The 22,035-nt window shown below is 41.7% G+C and overlaps 1 protein-coding gene across 10 annotated transcripts in view; it reads right to left on the bottom strand.

Annotated features, from left to right (window-relative positions):
- The window catches only part of cacnb2a (calcium channel, voltage-dependent, beta 2a), a 69,013-nt gene that overhangs the window by 42,918 nt on the left and 4,060 nt on the right, over positions 1 to 22,035 (bottom strand). For 3 of the 10 annotated variants that reach the window (XM_037078518.1, XM_037078520.1, XM_037078519.1), the window contains exon 3: positions 1,859 to 2,002. The exons of 3 other annotated variants lie outside the window; for them this stretch is intronic. In XM_037078518.1, coding sequence (XP_036934413.1) covers positions 1,859 to 2,002 — 144 coding nt within the window. Of the gene's footprint in view, positions 1 to 1,858; positions 2,003 to 12,703; positions 12,906 to 15,718; positions 15,841 to 22,035 lie in introns of those variants that run through there. 4 more of the 10 variants (XM_037078523.1, XM_037078524.1, XM_037078532.1 and 1 more) reach the window with 3 other exon arrangements.

Raw genomic sequence — 22,035 nt, 5'->3', positions numbered from 1 at the left:
TAAGGACCATCATTTCATTAAAAATGGAATTCTTACAGGAAATGCTTCCAGTGGCAGAAAATTAAGATAAAAATGGGAAGGAAGCTCAAATAAGCTATTATTATGCACCATCCAGTCATACTAAGTAAATAAAAAACAATAAACAGTTAAAAATTGTATTTGTGTTGATCTTCAACTACATGCTTGCAGTTCCATTATATCCTAAAAGTTTTCTTTTCAGTCCTACGTTTCTTAACACACCATGATGCATTACATTTTTTTTTTTCTTTTTGACACTTAGTCCCCTTGCTTTTAATTTTTACACTTTCGGACCAACAAATCCAATTTTGTGTGCTGCTCTCACATCGCTGACGGGCTCCTAATTTTAACACAGTCCAACTGTTTGAGCAGTTCTGTGAGAGACGGTCATCTGCTGCGTGGTCACATGCAGCTCTGTGTACTGTACATCTTTACAGGAGGGAGGGAATGATCCACGCTGCACACAGTAACACCCACAGGGGCAATTGCTTGTGTCTACTTGATCCCCCGACTCACTTTGCAATGATTGCTTCTCTCAGTAAGGAGATTTAAATCTACGTTACGCCCTTAAACCAATCCAGTAGTCAGAGAAGAAGAAATGACTGACATGATACATGGTTGGAAAGTGTTAAAGTTAGTTAGTTTTTTTTTTTTTTTGACCTAGGAGGATGTTTTAGCACAAAAGGTGGTATGAAAAAGAGACTGCTCTATAATGATGGTTGCAAAACTGGGGCTTTATTTTTCCACTTTCCTCTAATCTCTGCTTTTTCTCTTGTGTATTACTGGATTATCAGACCTCCTAAAAGGTCCCCTGTGGAGTTTTTGACCACTAATAGCACTATGTAATAATGTGTTTACAAGTGGGTCCCTATTTAGGTTATATCATGCATCCACATGAGAACAGACATGTTCCTCACTACTTTTTCTATTGACAGTTTCTGTCTGTTATTCACGAATATACACCAACAGTGGCCGTGAAGATGAGGACCGCTTGCTATTAAACATGGATGTGAACTATGCAGGGTTTAAAGGCACTCTGTCAAACTTCTGTGCTGTTCTGGATGTCAGTTGCTAGTTTATGTTAGCTGACTCCCTTTCTGAACGTTTTTTTTTTTTTTTTACATTATGTGACAATCCCCTCACAAAAAGTGACTAATACATGTGAATTAATAGAAATTGTTACATAGTCCCTTTAACAAAAATCCCAAAGAGTATTTAATAATATGGTCTTGCACTTAATGCAATTGTCAAGCTTTACATATACACAATGCATTTTTGTGAAATTCTTAAAATTAAGAAAAAGGAATACATAAAGCCACTTTTGTCTAACTAGTCACACAGGAATCACAAGTCAAGAGATTTGAGAACACTGACCAGCATTGTGTGCAACAGAAAAGATTATATCATTTTGCTTACAATCAGTTTTCAACTATGGGATTTAGCCACATGAACAGAATCTCTCACTCAACATGTTGGACACATCAACACGTGGAAAGAGAAAGATGACCCTGCAGATTGTCTTTCACCCACTGTAAAGCCCTGCAGGCATCAATGCCTCTCTACGGTACTAAAAGGCAGACACAGTCCTGAATGAATCCATGATTAAAAACTAAGCTCTACTTATAGGTGCATTTCCGACAGTATAGGCCCATGTAAACACCTCCTCCTTAATGTCGTCACAAGCAGAACCGTCCACAGCATAGAATCCACAAACACGGCAGAAAAAGCACTTCGAAAACAAGCAAACAACTACTACAACTAATAGAACAAGCTCTGGATAGAGAGGTAAGCTGCCGACTTACAGGAAAACAAGAACAGGTTGTGTGTTGTTCGTTTTTACCTTTGGCTTCTTAGACATGCTCGTTCTCCCACAATGCCCGGGACACCTGTGCCGCCTCTCCGTTCCACAGCGACTGTAATGAATTATGCAAATCCCCTGGTTTTGTTCAGAGTACCATGACCCAGGGGTGCAAGCAGCTGACGCCTGGCATAAAAAAAAAAAAAAAAAGAAAAGCCAACCTCTCTGCCTCAGTCAAAAAGGGATCAAACCGACTGCTGCGCTACCTGGCAAGTTCCTCTTAAATACAACTGGTGTCACTGCCAGGGAGCTATCTTGAGGAGAAATGAGATGTGGTCATTCTCAAGAGCTCTCCCAACAGCAAGTGTCATGCCTCATGTGGAGTGAAGAGTCTCTCTGGCAGATCACACACACATACTGACATGCACGAGCGAACACACACACACAGATGAGTGTTTAAGCTCTGCGGTGTCATGGTTAGCTCTGAAGTGTTTTTCTTCAGCTGGCCAGGCATTAAGCTTTAATTTGATAGTGTGACATCTGTTGCGTGGTCAACTCTACGACATGACGTAAAAAGAAGCAGACGGAAATACACGCCACATACACAAACATACCTTAAAACTCCTGCAACAGACACTTGGTGCTGTGATAGGCAGCTTTAGTGTTGCTGATGAGTCTATGTGAAGCTGTGCTGCTGTGCTGCAGTGTCAGAGCTGACCGCTGTAGTAAAACATGTGACCTCTTGCAGCTGTATGTCCGTGGCCAGACAGACAGTCGGGCAGTAACAGCACCATCTGGAGTCTTAATCCGCCTGGTACTGCCCACTTCTGTGATTATGAATGTGGCTCTCAAAAGTCATTAGGCTTATTGGATAGACAAATAGATACCTGGGATCAGTGGACTGCAGAAGCACTGCATCTGCAACAAATCTATATTTTCTGCAGACTTATCTCTGTAATAGATGGATAAGAATAAAGTAAAATAATGTATAATGTATATGGAGACATTTAGTCTACTAGGATCTGAAGATGTTTCCATTCAACACTTTGTTCCAAAGTCTGCAGAAACTTATATGTACACATTCTTGCTGCACTCTCCTGCTCTGGAGAGTTGTTATAGCTCTCCGACACTGTAGTGGGGGCTGTGGACAAATCTATGGCAAGCACACATGTAAAGACTTGGTTGAAGCTGAAGGAAACAGGAGAAGTTGCATGTGATATTTCTCTGTTAAAACTTTTACAGAGGCTACAACTTCAACAAGGAACTGCATGCAGCCTGTGCAACTGTAAGCCCCTTGATTTCAAAAAGAGCTCAACTGTGAATCCAAAGATGGCGTCCATTCAGTTCAATAAGAATTGCTCACCTGGAGCATACACCAAAAAAGATTTCTAGCCTCCAGGGTTACTTCTTGCTTATGTGGCCCACTAAACCTGTGCGTTACTGCTCACTTTACATCAGTTTCTCAGCTAGAGGAAAGTGGTATTGATATATAACCAGCACGAATCATAAATTCATAATAGGATGACTCATAATTAACATTGTTTACAGTCTGAGCTGTCTGCCAACAGTTTTACAGATGTCTCTTTTATAATGGTGATCTATGGGGAAAATGATTTATGGGCCTCATATGGAATTTTGTGCTGCAGTACTGCAAGTGGCCACCAGGCAAAATTGGAGGCACGCCTGAGCAGTGCCCTTGTATAAAGGTCTTATACATTCATGTGTAAGCCACAATGCAACTGTGGAGCCCGACACGAGAACGATGCAATGCAACTAACTTAAATGATGGCCCCAAGAGTCAGAAAGTTTCTGATGACCCCCTGATATTTCCACCAGTACCACCATCACATCTAAATTTTACTTCCACACAAAAAGAATATCAAACTCTCACTCGGGCTACCCAGAGGACACTTTTAGACACAATATATTGCCACCTTCACGTGAGCTTGGCACCTAAAACTCCACAACATGACCAAAACATGGTTCTTATGTTTTGGTACGCTGCTAAATAGCTCTCCTGGTAAAGTGCATACCTCATTCAGGTGTCACTTGGACAGTAAGCATTGAAAAGATGTTTTGTGGATGTTTTTTTCTCAGCCAGCATGCGTCAACTTGACTTAACCATCTACCCCTGTTTAGATCCTTCTGCCATTACAGATATTACAGAATCAATCACGTGTTCTAACAAACTACACAGCTGGTCTGTAGATCATCTTAATGTTGTACAATGTGATCATGTGAATTTTACGAAAAACAGCATTCATGAAATTAAAATGTATCTAAATTAAAACTCTCTTAAGGCTCTCTTTGTGTGTGCAGAAATGATCAGGTTCATTATGAGACACAGAGACATAGAGCGGGGCTACAGAGAGCAGCAGTGTGATATATGCACCATATGGGTGAGATGAGAAAAAGTGGAGCAGTGTTTCCCTCCGGAGGAAAGCACGTAAGTATATCTTTGTTTATGCACACATGCACATGTACAATATATCAGACAAAAGTACAAAGTTATGGCAAAAATAAATGCCTGTTTAGTGAGAGCAGAGCATATGGTGTATACGGAGGAGGATTAAGCCTCAGGTTCATCACACCGTGATTGTCTCACCTGCACCTGATGTACAGTGACTCCAGTTAATAGATTAGATAACAAAGAAGCTGAGCTGAGTGGCTGGAGGTCATGCAAGCCAGAGAGAGAAAATGTCTTAAAGTCCACAGACAGACAGAAAGCAGAGTCTATAGTGAACCATAACTCCATCACATCCCCTCCTACCTGCCCCACCCCCCTTTTTCCCCAAGTAGCTGATTTCATCCTCGCAAAGCCACTCTCACTCTAATCTCCCCTGATCCGTCTGCACTGGCAAAGAATCAGATATCAAACTCACACACACTGAAAAACCTGGGAAACATAACAGAAAACAAACAATTACCTACTGTTATTATTATGATTATAATCAAAGAGCAATGTATTTTCTTGAAGATTTAGCCTTGATTTGCCCTTTTCTATGATTTCAAGTCATCAACAAGAGTTACATTCCTTGTAACAGAGGCAAAGTTGGCAGACTGATAACCAGATTTCATAAAGTGGGCATGTAGTAGCTTGTAGTTATATAATAGCTAAATCTCTAAGCCTCTCTTTGGAGTAGCCACTGGGCACAGGAGCATCAAAACCCAATGGGAATACACTATAATAGTCTCTACATAATCTGTTAAACCAGAAAATCTTATCAATAGTGATGTAAAAATGTTACATGGCTTCCAGTTGTTTTGCACAGAGTCCTGCACAGATAACATAAACCGCACACGAAGGAGGAAGAATAGATGAGAAAACTCCACAAACACGCCTCACTTACCCACGAGACATTTTTGTTCTTGGTGTGTTTGATCATGGCAACGAGAGCAGGCCGATAAATGTGGAGTGAGGAGCTCCGTCCTCAGCAGATTTCAGCCCCGCAGCCTGTTGTGTGGGCAGGTCAGAGCAGGATCAGGGGTGATGGCCGGAGGGCACGCTGCGCTCAGCCATAGGTCATCATCTGCCCTGCAAACCTGCCAGCCCAGATCACCTGCTCTGACTGAATCCAGCATCTGTCAGCAGGATTGGACCACACTTCATGATGACAATGTTTTTCCTCCACGTGGTGAAAAAGTCACATAAGAATCATCCAAGCAGAGCAAAGTCAGAGTCTCTTCCTCCTGACAGCGCACAGTGACCTGATGGACTGATTATGTATTCACGCTGAGTATGAATATGAAACATCCCAGCAGGTTTAACCCCGCCCTGCTGAGCCTGAGCGCACACCCAATCGCGGAGCAGATCTTTGTGGCCGGCTCCCGAGGGTGAGCTTATAGAAGCATTAGGATGAACGTACTGATTCTCTGAAGGAGAGGTCGGGGCTTCCTCTGACTGACAGGTCACTGAAACCTCCAGAAGCCACGATAACACAGAGCACCAGAGGAAAACTCTCGTCTTCATCTACTGTAGGTGTCTCCTCCACTTTTCTGTTCCATGTATTCTCCTTTCCTCTCCACCTTCTTAATCTCACTTTCTTTCCTCTACACTCTTCCCTCCCTCCGTCTTTCTCGCTCTCAGGGGTGCGTCTCCTCGCCCGGCTGGTACCTGTTGTCATGGCACTTCTTTGCTAAGAGACGAGTGGTGTGACAGATCTCTCTCTCTCTCTTTCATCTCTTTTTATTCAATGGTGGTGTTGCTCTCTGGTTCAAAAATAAAATCTACTCTCTCTGGCCACAATTCAGCCTCTAATTGTTGTCCTTTCCTTTTCACCTTTTACTGTCAACTTCCACAACCTAACTCACTTTTTCACTCGTCTTCCTTTCTCCTTACTTGTTTCCATCTGTCTGAATGAGTTGATCCAGATTACTTGTAAAAGATCAGTGAAGACTTTTGAGGCTATCCTTGCTGATTTGAGTGGCTGCACTTAAGTGTAATTGAACCATGGATATGGTACAGATGTCCAGATCAGCCAACAGAAAAGACTAGACTGCACACAAACAATCAGTGTTTTTAACAGGAATACAAACAAACCAGTGTCAAATATCTTTTTTTTTTAAATTTTTTTTATAATTTTTGTATCTTGCATAATACCTTTAAGTTATTACATTTTTATCTGATTTTACTTTTTCAATTTGTTTTTTAATGTCCTTTTGTAAACAAGTTGATTTGGCGATTATCTAAAGCAGGTGATCCGAAATTTAAGGGTTAATTTAAGGCTATTCTATTAGGGCTGAACTAACAATCACTTTCATCATCCATTATTTTGCTTATTACTTTCTCGATTAATCATTTGGTGTGTAATAGGTTGAAAAATAGTGAAAACTTTTTGTCTGACATTCTTAAACCTTATAATCAACTTCTTATCATATATAAGACAAAGAAACAGCAACATGTCACATTCAAGAAGCTGCTACCAGTGAATGTTTGCTGGCTCGAAAGAATGACTGAAACTATTAATTATTAAATCAGTTGCTGATTTATTTTCTGTCATTCACTTACCATTTCAGCTCTGAACTTCCAAAACACCAAACAACAAATAACAACCATATAATTAAAACCCCAATCTGTGGAGTTCAGGGATTTAAAGCAAGACTTTATACAGCTCCTGATCCATTTTTAACGTCTGTCGCTCTAATTAATTGTCTCTAGTATCCATATGGGCCGGCAGCCCTCCTCTGGCGCACAAGGTTGTCTGCATCTCTCCCCTGTTAATTGGCCTCCAAGAACATCTGCTCCTGTTTTAAGTGATGCTTGGTTTGGCCTGGCTGCCCTCGCTGTCTGAGGTGCCAGTTTAATGGGCGTGAGCTGAGCCTACAGCTCCTTCATCTGGCTAATGATAGCATGATTGTCCATTTTTCCACAGATGTTATACCTTGTATAGGCTGTTACTGAAAGGAACTGGCACAGTACACAGTCAGCACGATTAGAGACGCAGTGGAAAATAAAAATGAGTGAAAGTATTATATGGGGATTTATGTTGTCATATTGAACTAAAGTGAGCCCTAACCTAAACCTTATGTCTCACAGACAGCAAATGAATACAACAGCTCCACCAACCACAGAGAATCTACTACATACATATTTCTCCCTAAACGCATGCGTTGTAGTCTAACGTAATGCTAATAAATGGAATTACTAAATAGATGGTGCCAGAAACTGCAAGCCTCACAAAAATGGATGACGGCACTCCAGCCCTCAAAGCAGCTGCTTTCCACTGATAGTAGTGAAGCAGCCAACATGACGTGCTGGAGGAGAGAGACACGGCTAAAATTAACAATCACCAGAGGGAGCAAATTACCTCATATGTATGGGTCTCCTGCAGCCAGCTGTAAAACCGAAGACACTTAAAAGATTCTTCACAATGTATATTTGCTGACACTGGCCATGCAGGAGCTGTACATTTCCAAATACTGTGCTGATATTCCATATATTTCTATATCTTATGCCAGTATTTAGGTTAGGTTATTCAGTAAAGTAAAAACAGTTATTCCAGCTGCTTCCAGGTCTTTGAACAGATTCCTCATTTGAAAAAATGCTGGTTGTATTTGGTGACTTTTTTTCTAAAAGAGGTGACATTTTTCTCATTACAAAGTGAGTAAAGTATTTTAAAAGAAAGGACAGTTGGGTACATGAAGCAAGGGTCGCCATCCGAGTATGTTGCAAAATGTGGTATGAAACATTCGACTACCAAGATGCCACCGACAAGGGATTTTCAAGCACACAAAGAAGCTGAGAGCACAGTCGTTACAAGATGGAATATCCTCATCAATCACCTTCCACGTAATAATCTGTGTATTTTGTAAGGAGTGAGCAGCATCTTTCCCCCCATGACTTCACCATTTCCAGACAAGTGAGGGTTTTAAAACTTAAGACTGTCGCAGACCAGTCGTAACTGATCTGGGGTCAGTGCGCACAGATTCAGCACACAGTGTCACTGACATCACTGTTTCCAGGCTGGAGTGAAGCTATTCCCTACATAGGCCTTCACAGATATATATCACACTTTCCAGTCCCACGGTGAGGTGATGGATTATGTAAAAGCAGTAAAAATCCACCTAAATCCGAGACATTCCTAAGGGCCTCTGTGGCCAATTAGCTGCTCAGTTTCCGGACATTTCCATATTCGCTGGAAAGGCAAAAGAACGCACAACTGCTGCCAAGGAAACCCTGCTCCAGTCTGCTCTGCGCTGGCCGACACTCCTCCCTGGGCGTGCATCCCGAAGCCTGGAAAACTGGGAATTCCAGGTCACACTTTTCACCATGGGAAATTAGTTCACCACTAGCACACAAAAGCTCAGTATTGTCTGAGAATAATTGCAGTCCTCTGTATAATACTCCAGTGTCTGCATTTCTCATTCTTTATGTGTTAACTTTAGTTCCCCACAGCAGGTCAAAGCTTTCACTTGTCACAGAAAATACATCAACATCTAATCAATAGATAAGTGCAGATATTCATATTTGATGATCCTCTGATTTAAATCTGGAACAGACATTCATGTACCCCTCATGATGAATTCTCATCATTGTGCCACCATCAGGTCATAAATTCAATTGAACCAATCACAATGTTTGTGTACAATAACTTTTAACATAATGTAATTTCAAAGTGTATACATATTGAGGTTGGAGCACTAATTTACTTGTTGGGCCCCAGACTAGAGAAAGTGACTGCTCAAAATGACAACAGAAATAAAAAAAGTTTACAATTCTGACAACTCTTTACAGTGTTGCATAACAACTGTGAGCTATCAAGAAGAGACTGCTGTTGTTAACATAATGTCATAATGATTCGGTCTATAATTTGGTTTATGACCAATACCAGCAAATGTCAATCGCTCCTATCATCTTGAATTGCAATTTGAGTTTGGTGCCAATTAGCAAATACACTATATTAAAATGGTGAACATGGTAAAAAAAATGTACCTGCTAAACATGGTGAATGTGAGCATTGTCCATACGTGCAAGGTTAGCATTTAGCTCACAGCGCCACTACATCTAAATGAAGTTTTGCAGAGACGATAGCAAGACTGTAAAATCTTACCCCTGAGCACAGAACTGGCCATTTAATGTAATTAATGGAAAAAGCTGAGTGCTATAAAGTTGACAATATTTCAGCTTCTTAAAAGTTGTGCATGGCACAAGAGAGGTGTGCAAACCATTCTGTAGGAAAACAATGGTTGTGCTAGAGTCACATCTCACTGTGATCCTCCGTTGTTTTAACTGCAGCCTACAACAAGATATTTAGATTAGAACAGATTGCTTTTAATGCGTCCCTCAGGAAACATTACCTTGTGTACATATGTACATTCAATATTTATATTAAGGCTGGGCAATCAATCAGTAAAATCAACTTCCGACTAACTGACTTCCATAAGTTCACAGGTAGTAACTGGCTACTACTGCTGCATCATGGCAAGTACAGCAGGGAAGCCAAGAAAACAAAGTGGGGAATGGAGTACGGCCTGCTGTCTTCAATTAGCTGAGTTTCCGTGAGGAGTGTCTTAGACTGGCCACTCAGTCTGTCAGACGGAGTCCCATCCGGCCGGGTCTCCGTGCTCCACATTCCATCCTGAGCGGAATTGTGTTCCGCCCCATTTCAGACGTAAAACGCTGGTTTGGTGCTCCATATTGGAAACATGTGAGAGGAGTGTCATAGAGAGAGTGGCGAGTCACGGCAGCTAGGGTCCTCTCAAGGTCAGCTCTGGCTGTAGTTACTGTACTCTCCTCTGGTTTAACCATGCTCATTATATTAATTTCAGCATGCTGAGTTTGCACACAGTAATTAAACACAAACACATGTTGCCAGTGATACTCCATCCCACTGAATGGTTTGTTTTCATGCAAACACCTTACACATGGGGCTTAGATTGTCCGGTGTGGAGTATCAACAGCTGGTCCTCCACTAATCCACTCATCAGTTAAATTAAAGCTTACTCAATTGTACAGTAAATGTTGGTTCAGCCCACTGCAGCGTGTGTCACACGATACCAGATTGTGAAACCAAACTACGGCAGGCTGCACAAGAGAACTAGTGTTTTTTCTTCTCTACAACATCTGGGGTGAAGTTGGCATCCCAGTTCAGAAGCTGGACCCTCCTAAGTCCACATTTCTAGACATAATACGTCATAATGGGTGCACGAGTCTTGGTCTTTTTTCAAAGGCTCTTCCAAAGAAAAACAGCCGTCTTTTGGCTGAATTTGTAGGACACAACTGGTGTACCAATTGTAGACGACAGTATCACATAATCTGTTTTTCTGAGGGGATCCTTGATATCTAATAATCATAGGAAACTTAAGATGAGCATGTTGGTTTAAGCCATTTGCTGTGGTCTGATGTCCATACATCCCAGTTTCCAGCTTCAAAATTGTGCTGATTTCTGCTTTTGTTTCCTTGCTTTTTTGGTCTTATTTGATGGTAAACTGAATATATTCTGGATTAAAACTGTAGGCTGGACAAATAAAGAATACTGATGATACCATTTTTTGCATTTAGAAGATTATGATGGACATTTTTCAACATTTATTTTCTGCTGGGAACAGCTTGTTTATTCAGTTATGGAAAAAACTACATAGTGCCCCTTTGAATATCACAACAGTCAACTCACGTCTTAATTAGTTCCTACTAATATTTCCACTTGACGGTGATGATTTATGTCTTTACAAATTGAAGCCGGCTGCTTTGAAACAGCATTAGTTTTGGGGTGAGGGCAGACAGTCTCATTTAGGCAGGTGGCACAGGTTCAGCCTAACCCTCAGGTCAACGGGTGTTTATTGGGCTGATGCAGTTTCTCTTTTTGTCTTGGAAGGGATCCAGGTTAACAGTCCGTGCCTTTTGGAAGATCCAACAGCTGAATTGGGGGGGTGCTTATATCACAGGCTACATTTAGGGCTGCAAATAATGATTATTTTTGTTATTACTGATGATTATTCTTTCAATTAATCATTCAAGAAAATAGTTTAAAACAATGCCAATCACAATTTCCTAAATGGCTTTTTTTGTGACTTCTTATATCAAAGATATTTAAAGTAAAATCACATGAGAGAAAACACAGCAGCTAATCCTCATAAGTAAGAAGCAAATGTTTGGCATTTCTAATTGACTAATGATTTGAGCTCTAGCTGCATTTCATACAAAGTTTGCACAGTGGTGCCTGCACATGTACCATTAAACTTGAAACATTATACCTGTACCTGTATCAGATTAGATAAATATATCCTCACGCTGTTAAAATACACAGACCTTCCTGTATTGATATCACTGTTGTGGATCTAAAGTTGCTGTGTCTCACTGAGCTCAGAACATTTTGTCCAATGTCGTTCTGTCTTGCATCTGGGGAAGACATCATAACTCATTTCAGACATCGAAATAAAAAAGAAAAATCACACCTCATGAAAACTTTATTTCTGAGCCTCGAGGGCGTTAAAGCATTTTCTCTCTGCATAGAGATGGTTCATTTATGCATTTATGTGAGAGCATGTGTGGTTGTGTGTGAGTGAGAGTACAGTAAGTGTAACATGGCCATCTAGTGGTAAGACTCAATTAGGGAGGACCATCTTTATCTGCAGTACTTTGATGACTGTGTAGATGAGGGGAAAACAACAGGATTTTTTGCACAGCTCCACCAGTGAACAGTTTAACGGAGCAAGCATATTCGCCTTCCTTTGAGCTGTATACAAGAGAATCTACAGAAACCAACCCTACCTGAATGACAGAATCAAGGATGCAAAGGACAGTCCCCCCCGCAAAAATGCATGTCTCATCAAATTCCCCATCAAAGCCATACCTGTTAGCAGCAACATATCCACATTTTCCACTCGCTACATTTCATTACATATGAGATAAACCAGTAGAGCCCAATAAAGTCTGTCAACTGTCAACTGTGCATGTGCCTGCAGTGTGTTCAGAAACATTACAACCTCAGCTCGCTCTCCAAAACCCGGAATAAATATGAAATTAAAGATTTATTGTGTCTGGCGACGTGCATGGCGAGAACAGAGCTCTGCAGAAAACCGTCGTGCGAGAGAAACTGAAACATTTCAGCTAAATCCTGCAGCATTCAGGATTAGTTCTGGACAGAGATCTAGATGGTAGCAGTGATCAACATCGAGGAAGAAAGCTGGCAGGTGTCCACTGACCATTCAGTCTGCTGCTTTGAAGCAACAAAGACATTTTCAGTAAAGTTGTGCATGTTTTGATGTGACACCTGCACAGACTGTCCCTGAATTATTCATCCCATCATGAAACAATTACAATAAAGCACGTTAGTCTACACATGCTGGCGACTGTTTGCTCCATCAGCTCCTCTTAATCTCCCTCTACTCACGCACATTCTCTCCTCTAACCCCTGAGATAAATCAGCATCAGAGCCAAAAACTCACATATGGAAGCTGTGCTCTCCGGCGATGGCCCAGCCCACAGCACGGCATGAAGGGGACCCGGGCGGGGAGGAACAGTCGGCCGTCTCACAGGCTCCCTGTCAGGCAGCAGCATCCGTTCAGCCTCTGTCCATGCCTGCACACTTGGCCCGCGCGGGTGCAGACCACCAAAAGACGCAGAGGAGATGACAGGACGGAGGAGATCCTAGATGGAGCAGAGGACTGACGTTTCCACACCAGCCCCCTACTTCTGTCCACCCACCCCCCACGTGCACGCCAAATCCCCCCCTGACTCAGAAACTCACAGGATTCAAAAAGTCAGATTTAGATGCCCCCCTCTTCCTCCTCATCTTCCACCCATCTCCAGACTGTTGCAGCAGAGTGTCCACGAGCTGACAGTGAGGTGCACGTCTGAGCTGACTGTTTACCCCACCCCGAAATCTGTAAGCGCTCCGACAGATCCTCCGGGCTGCCAAATCCTCTGCAGTGCTGCTGTGTGTGCTGTGGCAGAGAGGAATAGTTGCAGGCTGGCACACTGGTTCAGCTGCTGGTGGATTTAGACACACTCATCATCACACTCAAGTTCCCTCTCAGCATGGGAAGGAGGTGGAGCTCTCAGTGTCCTTTACTGACCGCTGTCCCCTGCTTCTTAATGGAGGACGCCGCCTTTATACTCTCCGCCTCTTCCCCCTCCTGTCAGCCAAGGTTCAATCTGCTCTAAAAGCCTGACACACACACACATTCACTCACACACACACACATGCACACACACTCTGGTTTTCCTCTTGACTTTCTGCCCTCGCCTCTACCTCCGACCTGGTTGTCTCTTCATTCTTTATCTCAATTTCTTCTTTATGATTCACTCCTCATTTGCATTGCTTTACCCTTCATATTGTCTCTGTGTGAGCGGCTAGGACAGAGGCTGAGACAACTACTGGTTGCTGAAGAGACTGCACTCTGCTTTAATGTTACAGAGAGAGAGAGTGTGTGTGTCTCGTGCTGAGAGTCGAGCAGCAGCGCAACTCTGCCCGTGGTGCAGAGGGAAGTCGCTCGCACAGTTCGGTCATGCTAGACTGCCGGGTGTGATCTGAGAGCTGGTGTGATTGTTTCTTCCCCCTAACACACCTCCTCTATGCTCTTGCCCTTCCCCATCGCGTTCAGGTGATTGAGTCCAGACCGACAGGCAGGCTCACTGCTGCGTCGTAACTGCTGTGTCAGCCCAAAGTGCACGTATTCTCTCGCTCTGTGTTCAATGGAAGATGCACATGTGGCGGGTGGAGCTGCAGAGGTAATATTCGTACACACAGCGTGACTGTGGACAAATATTATCTGGCATCAAGGACAGCATGAGAACACAGCGTAAGTGATGCACAGAATTTCAATGATTTAACAGTGCCCTTTATTTCTTTCCTGCAACACTTTCAAACTGATTATAATTTGTTTTGTCAATGATGTAAAGATAACAGTCTGCAGTAGTTGAAATTACAAGTGCTTGTAATGGAAGTTAATCAGGACTCATCAATGTAAACAAATCATGGCTTTCAATCAACACAAACTCCATCATTCACCTGGGTTGCTTTAAAGATGAAGCCTAATTTAACTCAGTTCAACAAAATCTGCACAATTAGACAGCGAAACAGCTGGCAATATTCCGAAATGCCTGTGAAACAGGACCTCCCTCAAGCAGCCCCTAACAGGAGGCAGGAGATCATTTTTGCATAATCCTGATTCAGTTGATCTAAAATAAAAAGATAGAGCATGTGTTCCTCTAAGGCTTCGGTCTTTTGCATCATCACATTGTATAGTCTTGACATCATCACCTAACATGGTGAAAACACACTGTGACACAGTAAAGCGACAGCAGGAGAAGAGAAGCAGGTTGGTTTTTCACAACACAGTTACAAAAATCCAATCAGTACATATATTTTTTATTGATTTACGATGATTGTAAGGGTATAAACCATTTTAAAATAATCTAGAAAAATCACAATAAGTAAAAAATCCCAGCACAGACGCTGGAGAAATTGCAGATAAAACTTAAGAATGGCTTCACGTTAATTCTTAAAATAGAAGTGCAAATATTTGTTTTAAATTCGTGATTGTGAAGATTTTAGGGATATGACTCATTTAAAGGAACTTAAAGAAATTACATCACAATAAAAAAAATACTCTGCACTGTTGGATCATCTCCACTGGAGGGTTCAAAGCAAGTTATTATTAATGGATTTACTCAAAATGCAGTGCTATTTCATTTGGTATTTGAAATTAATGACTGCTGAGATAGGACATGATAAAGGGTGGAACATTAATGCTAAAAGGTGATATTGAGGGTTGGTATCTCTGGTGTATATAAACATGAAGCTGTGCTCCATAATGCCCTTATTATCAACTTCTTTTATTGCAGCATGTTCAGTATATTCCATCTTTATATCTTGCAGCTCTGACTCTAATGCTGGAGAATCCAAACGTGTCTCATCTGCAGCAACAAACACTCTATCAGTGTTGTTTCTCTGCAGTTTGCCATCAGGAAAATAACGACAACATTTCTGCTGTTAGACAGAGCTACATTCAGATAAAGACAAACTCAACTGTCAGTCTCTGCAAATCAGAATTGATACTCATTGTGTTTGCCAAGCGGGGAGTCTTTTTGCATTACTTCATATCACATTGCATTTTTAAGTACACAGGGCTTTAATGAGAAGGTATTGCAAGATACCTTGCAAGATATATCAAGGATGTAACTACAGCAGGCTCTCATTACAAACTGCTTTAAAAAAATTAATATGGATTAATTAAGACTAGGGCTGATTTTTTATACAAGAGAATCACACAATTAATTTTGTTACTCATTGACTAAATACATAATTTGTTCTGGAGCACTACTCCATATGTATCAACAGTGAGTTGTAAGTGTTTTATGGATCTGATAAATCCTCAAGCTTCCGTTGGGCTACAAGTCTAAAGATGAAAATAATCCGGAGTGAGAGTATGTGAAGCTAAAAGAAGTGTAAATCTTACCAGACTTCTGCAGTCTCCACATTTGTATTTATGCTTAGCTGCTCATTAGCTGCTGCTAGCAAAACACACCTGAATCTCTGATCAAACGATTAGCTACCCTGTTGCATTGTGGGTAACACAGGTGCAGTGCAAGGTTTTGACAAGGAAGAAGAATACATGGAATAATAAAGACGCTATCTCTGGCCCTGCTGCACTGATTTGATTTGATACTTTTTTAGAAGCTGCCCTGTTGTAGGACATACATTTAGAAATACACTTCTTGCCAAGAGTCAGACGAAAAGACTGATACTCTCATGTCTGTCCAGTAAATATGAAGCTACAACCAGACACTTTGTCAGCAAAGCTTAACATCGAGCCTTGAAACAGGGAGGAAACATCTTGAGACAAAATCCAACTACTTATACCTCTGAAGTTCACTACATGACACTAATATCTTGTTCCTTTACCAATCCATACCAAAACAAAAGGGTAAAATAAGGTGATTGTTGGCTGATTTTGTTGCCTTTGGACAAAGCTAGAGTTAAGTATGAGGTCTATGATTCACAGTGTTGATTTAGTGGATACATGCAGCATTTCTGGACTCAAGTGGCCCTGTACAGGTGGTGTGTAACCTGCTGTAAAGCTTTGTGCTCATCAGTGATAGTATCAGCATCCATATATCTCCTCCTCTGGCCTGACACACACTCTGCACAACGTAAATCTGGCACCGTCTTTCATCAACACTGAAGCTTCTTTAGTTTACTGCCAATAATTCACCGGTTGACAAGTGTCTGCTGTGATGGAAAGGCATCATTATAAACAGAGAGAGGTGCACCTTACAGTGAGAGGAGAGTCCTATCAATCAGGACTGTCAGACCCTGTCCACCTTTGAGCAGTAATCATCACTCAGCAGCCATGAAAAATATTGCGGAAGATCATGCCTGCACACTAAAATGAAACTTAAATGCTGCTTTTTTAATTTTGGTTCATTATATTTTCTAAACGCACCTTCAAAGCTGCACCTGAATTCACTCACTTAAAAAATGCATCCCTTCTTGCCATTGTATCTGTTAAATTAGCACATACACAATACAATAATCCAGAAGCAAACAACAAGTGTGATAAAACAAGAAAGGCAACATAGTTTTTATCCTCCCCATGGGCCTCTATCGCTACCAGGAAGACACTATCAATCAACCTGCAGACAAGAGCAAGCTTCCAAGGCATGAGAGGAAGCTAATTAAATGCATCAATCTTGATTAAAATAAAGAATGCAATATTCTGAACAACTGCATGAGTCATTTTTTAAGCAAAAATGTAAATTTCCAGCATCTCCACTGTAAGGATTTGCTGTTTTTGTTTCTCTGTGGTCTTAACTTGAAAATGTTTTTTTTGGACTGACAAAAAAACCAAACAAAAAAAAAACAAGACACTGTCACCTTCTTCTGATGGATAACAAATAATAATGTAAAAAATGTTGGTTCCAGCCCTCTTATGAAGCCCCATATATGAACACAACTGCTCCATAAAGTTCCCAGCAGTATTTCTTTGCTCGGCAAAGAACACACACAGTACTACTACTAAAATATTAGCGATAATTAATAAAAAATTCACAAAGTGTGAACTATCAACTGCTCTTTTCTTCAGTTTAGCAGTGAAGAATTATGACATGCAGCATCCATCTTTATAACCTCATATTATGTTCGATCTAGCATTTTGAAGGGTACTTTTCAGAGGGAAGATTTTGATTACACTCATAATACTAGCATGTGTTGACCTTGTCCACTAGGGGGGTAGTGCATCAACACAGTGCCAAATTAATTTAGCCTGTAAAACAGCAGGGTGGGACTCATAATCAAGGCAGAGAAACTTGGAATTAGGTCACTGTGAAAGCAATGTATTCACTGCCAAAGAGGTTTTTTGCAAACCCTCTCCATGGTATGTGCTTTTCTCACTACAAAAGGTTTGTAGTTTTTGTTTGTTTGTTTGTTTTTCACGACAAAAGGTTAAAAAAAACATAAACAGTAATGAGTCTGTAGAAATAAGGTCCTTCCTGGATGGTTTGTCAAATAACAGGTACAAATTCGGAAAATGCCCAAATGCAGATTTTCTAGACTGATTTGGTTACTGTGGCACAGATACTGTGAATCACCACCAAGTTAAACACTTGTATTTATTCATTGTACCACTAGATGGCAGCCTGGTGCTTTTATAATGCTTGACAGAGCAGCAGTGACTTCCATATTTACAGTATCCAAACTCATGCATCATTACTGCAGTCTGATGCCAGAAAACACATATGGCTCTCCAGAAATACCTACAATTGGAAAACCATGACTTACGTTGCTCAAAGTTCAGACGAAGGTCTGCAGGATTCATATTACTCTTCACCCTCCAACATTTCCAGTGGTAGCTACTCCATATGTCTACAGTAAGGCACTGGAATCTGTTACATAAAAAGTCGAGAGTTGCCAGATCTGATATGAGTCAATAATAAGCTCCTTGCGTCACCCCTTCACTCCATTAAGGGGAGAGCAAAATAATCTCGAGGATGATTAAAAGGGAAAATGTTTGCAATCAGGGAGAGTGTGAGAAGGGGTTTCCTGCACTCACCACGCCCTCTCAGACAGCCTTTCATCACCAAATCCAGTTCTCTAGCCTGAACATACAGACCGAGCAGACAGAGAGGGTCGAAACTGCAACAATGTGATGTGGAAGAACTGGCTGCTGCAGTGGGGGAGACAGTGTTATAGAGAGATGGAGGTGAAAGAGACAGAGGGAGGTGGGCGATACAGAGCCTGGTGCAACCATTTACATAAACATAACGAGTGTGGGAAGCAGCAAGAGGTTAATTATGACATAATGTCCTGTGAGTTATGTAAAACACACACTGTTCGAACTATTGTACATGAAATCCTCTTTGTGACTGTATGTTGCTCCTATTGCAACTAAAGTCTCGTTCTAGTAACTCCTAGTAAATCCTTTTTAGTGGGTCCTTTGATATCAAATGTATCAGCCTTATTGCATTGTTGTTGTATTTGGTTTCCTTCCTGCTCTTTATGTGGTACCTGTCAGTTCCAGAGATGACTTCATGACTTCGGTGAACACTTTTAAAGACTATCTACTGTTCACCCGGTGTTTCATATCTTCTATCTCAACAAGAGCCAGAGGGCAAACTGACATCCTCAGACGGAAGCTCATCAGACTCAGCCATGAATAAAAGAAAACATGATCAGACGTTCTCCATTAGAGATCCTACGTTTGAGAACAACCTGACAGAAGAAATTACGCTTGCAAAGTCAGTCTATTTTTAAATTCGCCACTTAGGACCCACTTTTGTAGGTTTGCATTTGAGCAGTTCTTCTCCTCGTGTTTAATCCTGTTGTTTGCTCTGAGCTTTGTTTCTCACTCTCTGTAAAGGACTTTGTTAACTCTGTTTTTAGAGTAGGGCTATATAAAGAAAGTTTATTATTATTCAGGGTCATGTGGGGCTGGATTGTTTCCCAGGATGCATTAGGTACCAGACTGACTCTCTAAACACATTTCAAGTCTAATGAAGGACAATCACTCACATTTACACCTATGGCCTGTTTTCTGTTTCTATTATGATCAGGAAGAACAGGACACCAGGCTCTGTGTGGTGTGTTTCAACAAAAAACAGTGGTACTGGACACTAAAAGGTGACTATATTGTCTATTGAAAACACACAACTTTAAAGATATTGTTCAATACTTGGGAAAATACATTTAATTCACATTTTTGGTAAGTTAATTAACTACTTAACTAGTTAAATAAAAACACTGAAACCACTCTCATGTCTTTAAGTTGATTATGAAGCTACTGTCAGCTGTTGGTCATCTTAGCAAATTGAAAAGAAATCCATCTACCAGGACCTCTTAAACTGAATGGTGGTTCTCCACAGCACGGTGCCAGGCCTGGCTTAACAAAAAAAATATCTGCTAGCTTGTTGATAGCTCAGTGGTTGTAAGGATTTGTGTTACTGAAATTGGCCAGTGACAGGCTTATACACACAGTATACATATGGTGAGTCAGACTAACTGCTAACATGTTATATATTCATTTTGTTTAATCATAATCCTAAAGTGTAAAAATGGCAATTTCCATTCTAACATGTAGTTTGGGTTTGGATAGGAGCAGTCACTTCTTGGAAGCTCCACCAGTCATGTCGAAGATGCCCCTGGCCAAGAAATAGCTCTTAAAATGAAAATTGTCATATTTACACTTTCAATAAAAGGTGTTATTGTGAATTTGGGCATAAACAAGATATAATGTGTTAATAAGTGAGCTTCAGAGATGCTAGGAGGCAGATTTTGCTACCTTTGCTCTGAGCCAGACCAGCCGTTTCCCCCCATTATCCGTCTTTATGCTGCAAACTGAGCGCCTGCTAGGTCCAGCTTGATGCTGAAACATCTGTTTTTCTACCACAAGAGAATGGATTGATGTAAATGTCTGGTCTGTAAAACAAAATGCTGAAACAATGACAAAGGGTCAAAACCATGACAGATGGAGGATGCACCACGAATCACAAAATGTTTTCTTTGCTTACACTGCAGAACCAGACCACCTCCACATACATAAAAATAAACCATCCACCTGATGTTCAAGTTTGCCCACAAATCAACTTCAACAGTTCTGCCCTTCTTCCTTCTCAATGGAGAGCTGCACTCTGGTTCCAACACTGATTTCGCTACTCCCACGGCTGAGCGGTCTGGTCTGGCCTGGACCTCCACCCTTCCCAGCCTCCTCCATACTCCCCCGGGCATCGGGCCATGACCACAGGGAACGTCTCTCATCCTTTCTCTCTCAACCTACTCACTGTCTGCCCTCTGCCCCTCTTTCTGTAGCGGCATGAGTAACTCTGTCTTTTAGGAGCTGTTTATATACAGTTACTGGAAAGTCATTTTTATGGTGCTCAAAGCTGTGGTGGATCGATCACACAGTGAGTGACCTTGACTAGTTATTCTTAAGACGCCTACAGAAATGCCAGGACTATGAGGCACTATAACAACAGGTCAGACAAGAGGGAGAGCGAAGCACAATATACAAAGGATCATTTCAAAATGTGAAATCCAGTCATGCAAACATTCTTCAGTAAACAGCAACTTTGGCTGTTGACGGCAGGGAGAGAAATGCTACAACAAAGAGAGCCGAGGACACCATGAAAACCGAATGACAGATTGATGAATAGGCACTGAGATAACCACACAAAAGATTAGTTTCATACATTCCCGAGGATGGTGTTGGTTTAGCCATCTCAATACTACGTCCTCATTCTTCTGTGAAAAGTGAAAATAATCACAGGCAGGATGATTGAGCACAAGGGCGAGGAAAATAAGGTCAGATCAAAACTACTGTTATGATAACACAAATGAAAAACAGTATTTACATTAGTCTCCAAACAGGGGAGAAGTTACTGGAAGGTCTGCTATTTCTGGGGCCCTCTTGCGGCAAATTTCTCAAAGAGGATATTTCTGCTCGGCATGCAAGGGCCTCAATGACCCTGAAACACATCACTCCTCCACTCTCCCCACATCCCTCCACTAAAACCTTGCTTGAATGGCCTCTTGTTTCTGTACGTTGTGGTGTTATGTTGCAGATAGATGCTCACTCTCAGCCTTATTGAGTTTATCTGGGATGACTCAGTGGAGGGGAACTCCTCATTTGGGGACAAGACTGTGGGAATGGGCATGAGCTCCCAAGGGTGTTGGTAAAATCAGGCAATTTCTCACTAAGCGGCTTCCAATGAGCTCCAACACTGACGATAGCAGCTCATTCAGAAGTTCTCCGTGGCCTTGAAGCAGACAGCGAGCCGGGAGGTGCCGTCTTGCTCTGATCTCATCCAGTTTCCCGTCGCCCTGCCTCTGCCGTGCCAAAGCCGATGTGATGTGTGCCTCCTCCAAAAAAGGCAGAAACATTTAGGCAGGGGCGCACATCCTTAACCCGGCCTGTCCTGTCCCTCGCAGGTCTGCTCAACAAAGACCAGACACGTTGAGTTTGTGCCTCGCAGGGTCTGCTTTATAACAAGGCCACTGTGTTGCTGCTGCACTCTCAACAGAGGATGCAGCTCCACTTAACATACTGTACCCAACACTGTTTACAGAGGGCTTTCACTGCGATGCACATCTCATCCCTGATGGATGATGATGACTGAAGCTAGGCTCTTATGCCAGTTTGCATTTACTGTCAGGGATGAACACACACTCAGACACCGACTCAGACACAAACACACACAAAGTGTTACATTCCTGAATGATGCAACTGAAGCCAGGACCCAGGAATAACTCTTGAAGATATTCTAGTATGGTGCACAAAATAAT

The sequence above is a fragment of the Acanthopagrus latus genome, chromosome 19 (genome assembly GCF_904848185.1).
Source record: "Acanthopagrus latus isolate v.2019 chromosome 19, fAcaLat1.1, whole genome shotgun sequence".
Classification (NCBI taxonomy): domain Eukaryota; kingdom Metazoa; phylum Chordata; class Actinopteri; order Spariformes; family Sparidae; genus Acanthopagrus; species Acanthopagrus latus.
Note: the sequence above shows the minus strand (reverse complement) of the source record. Positions and strands in the feature narration are given on the sequence as shown.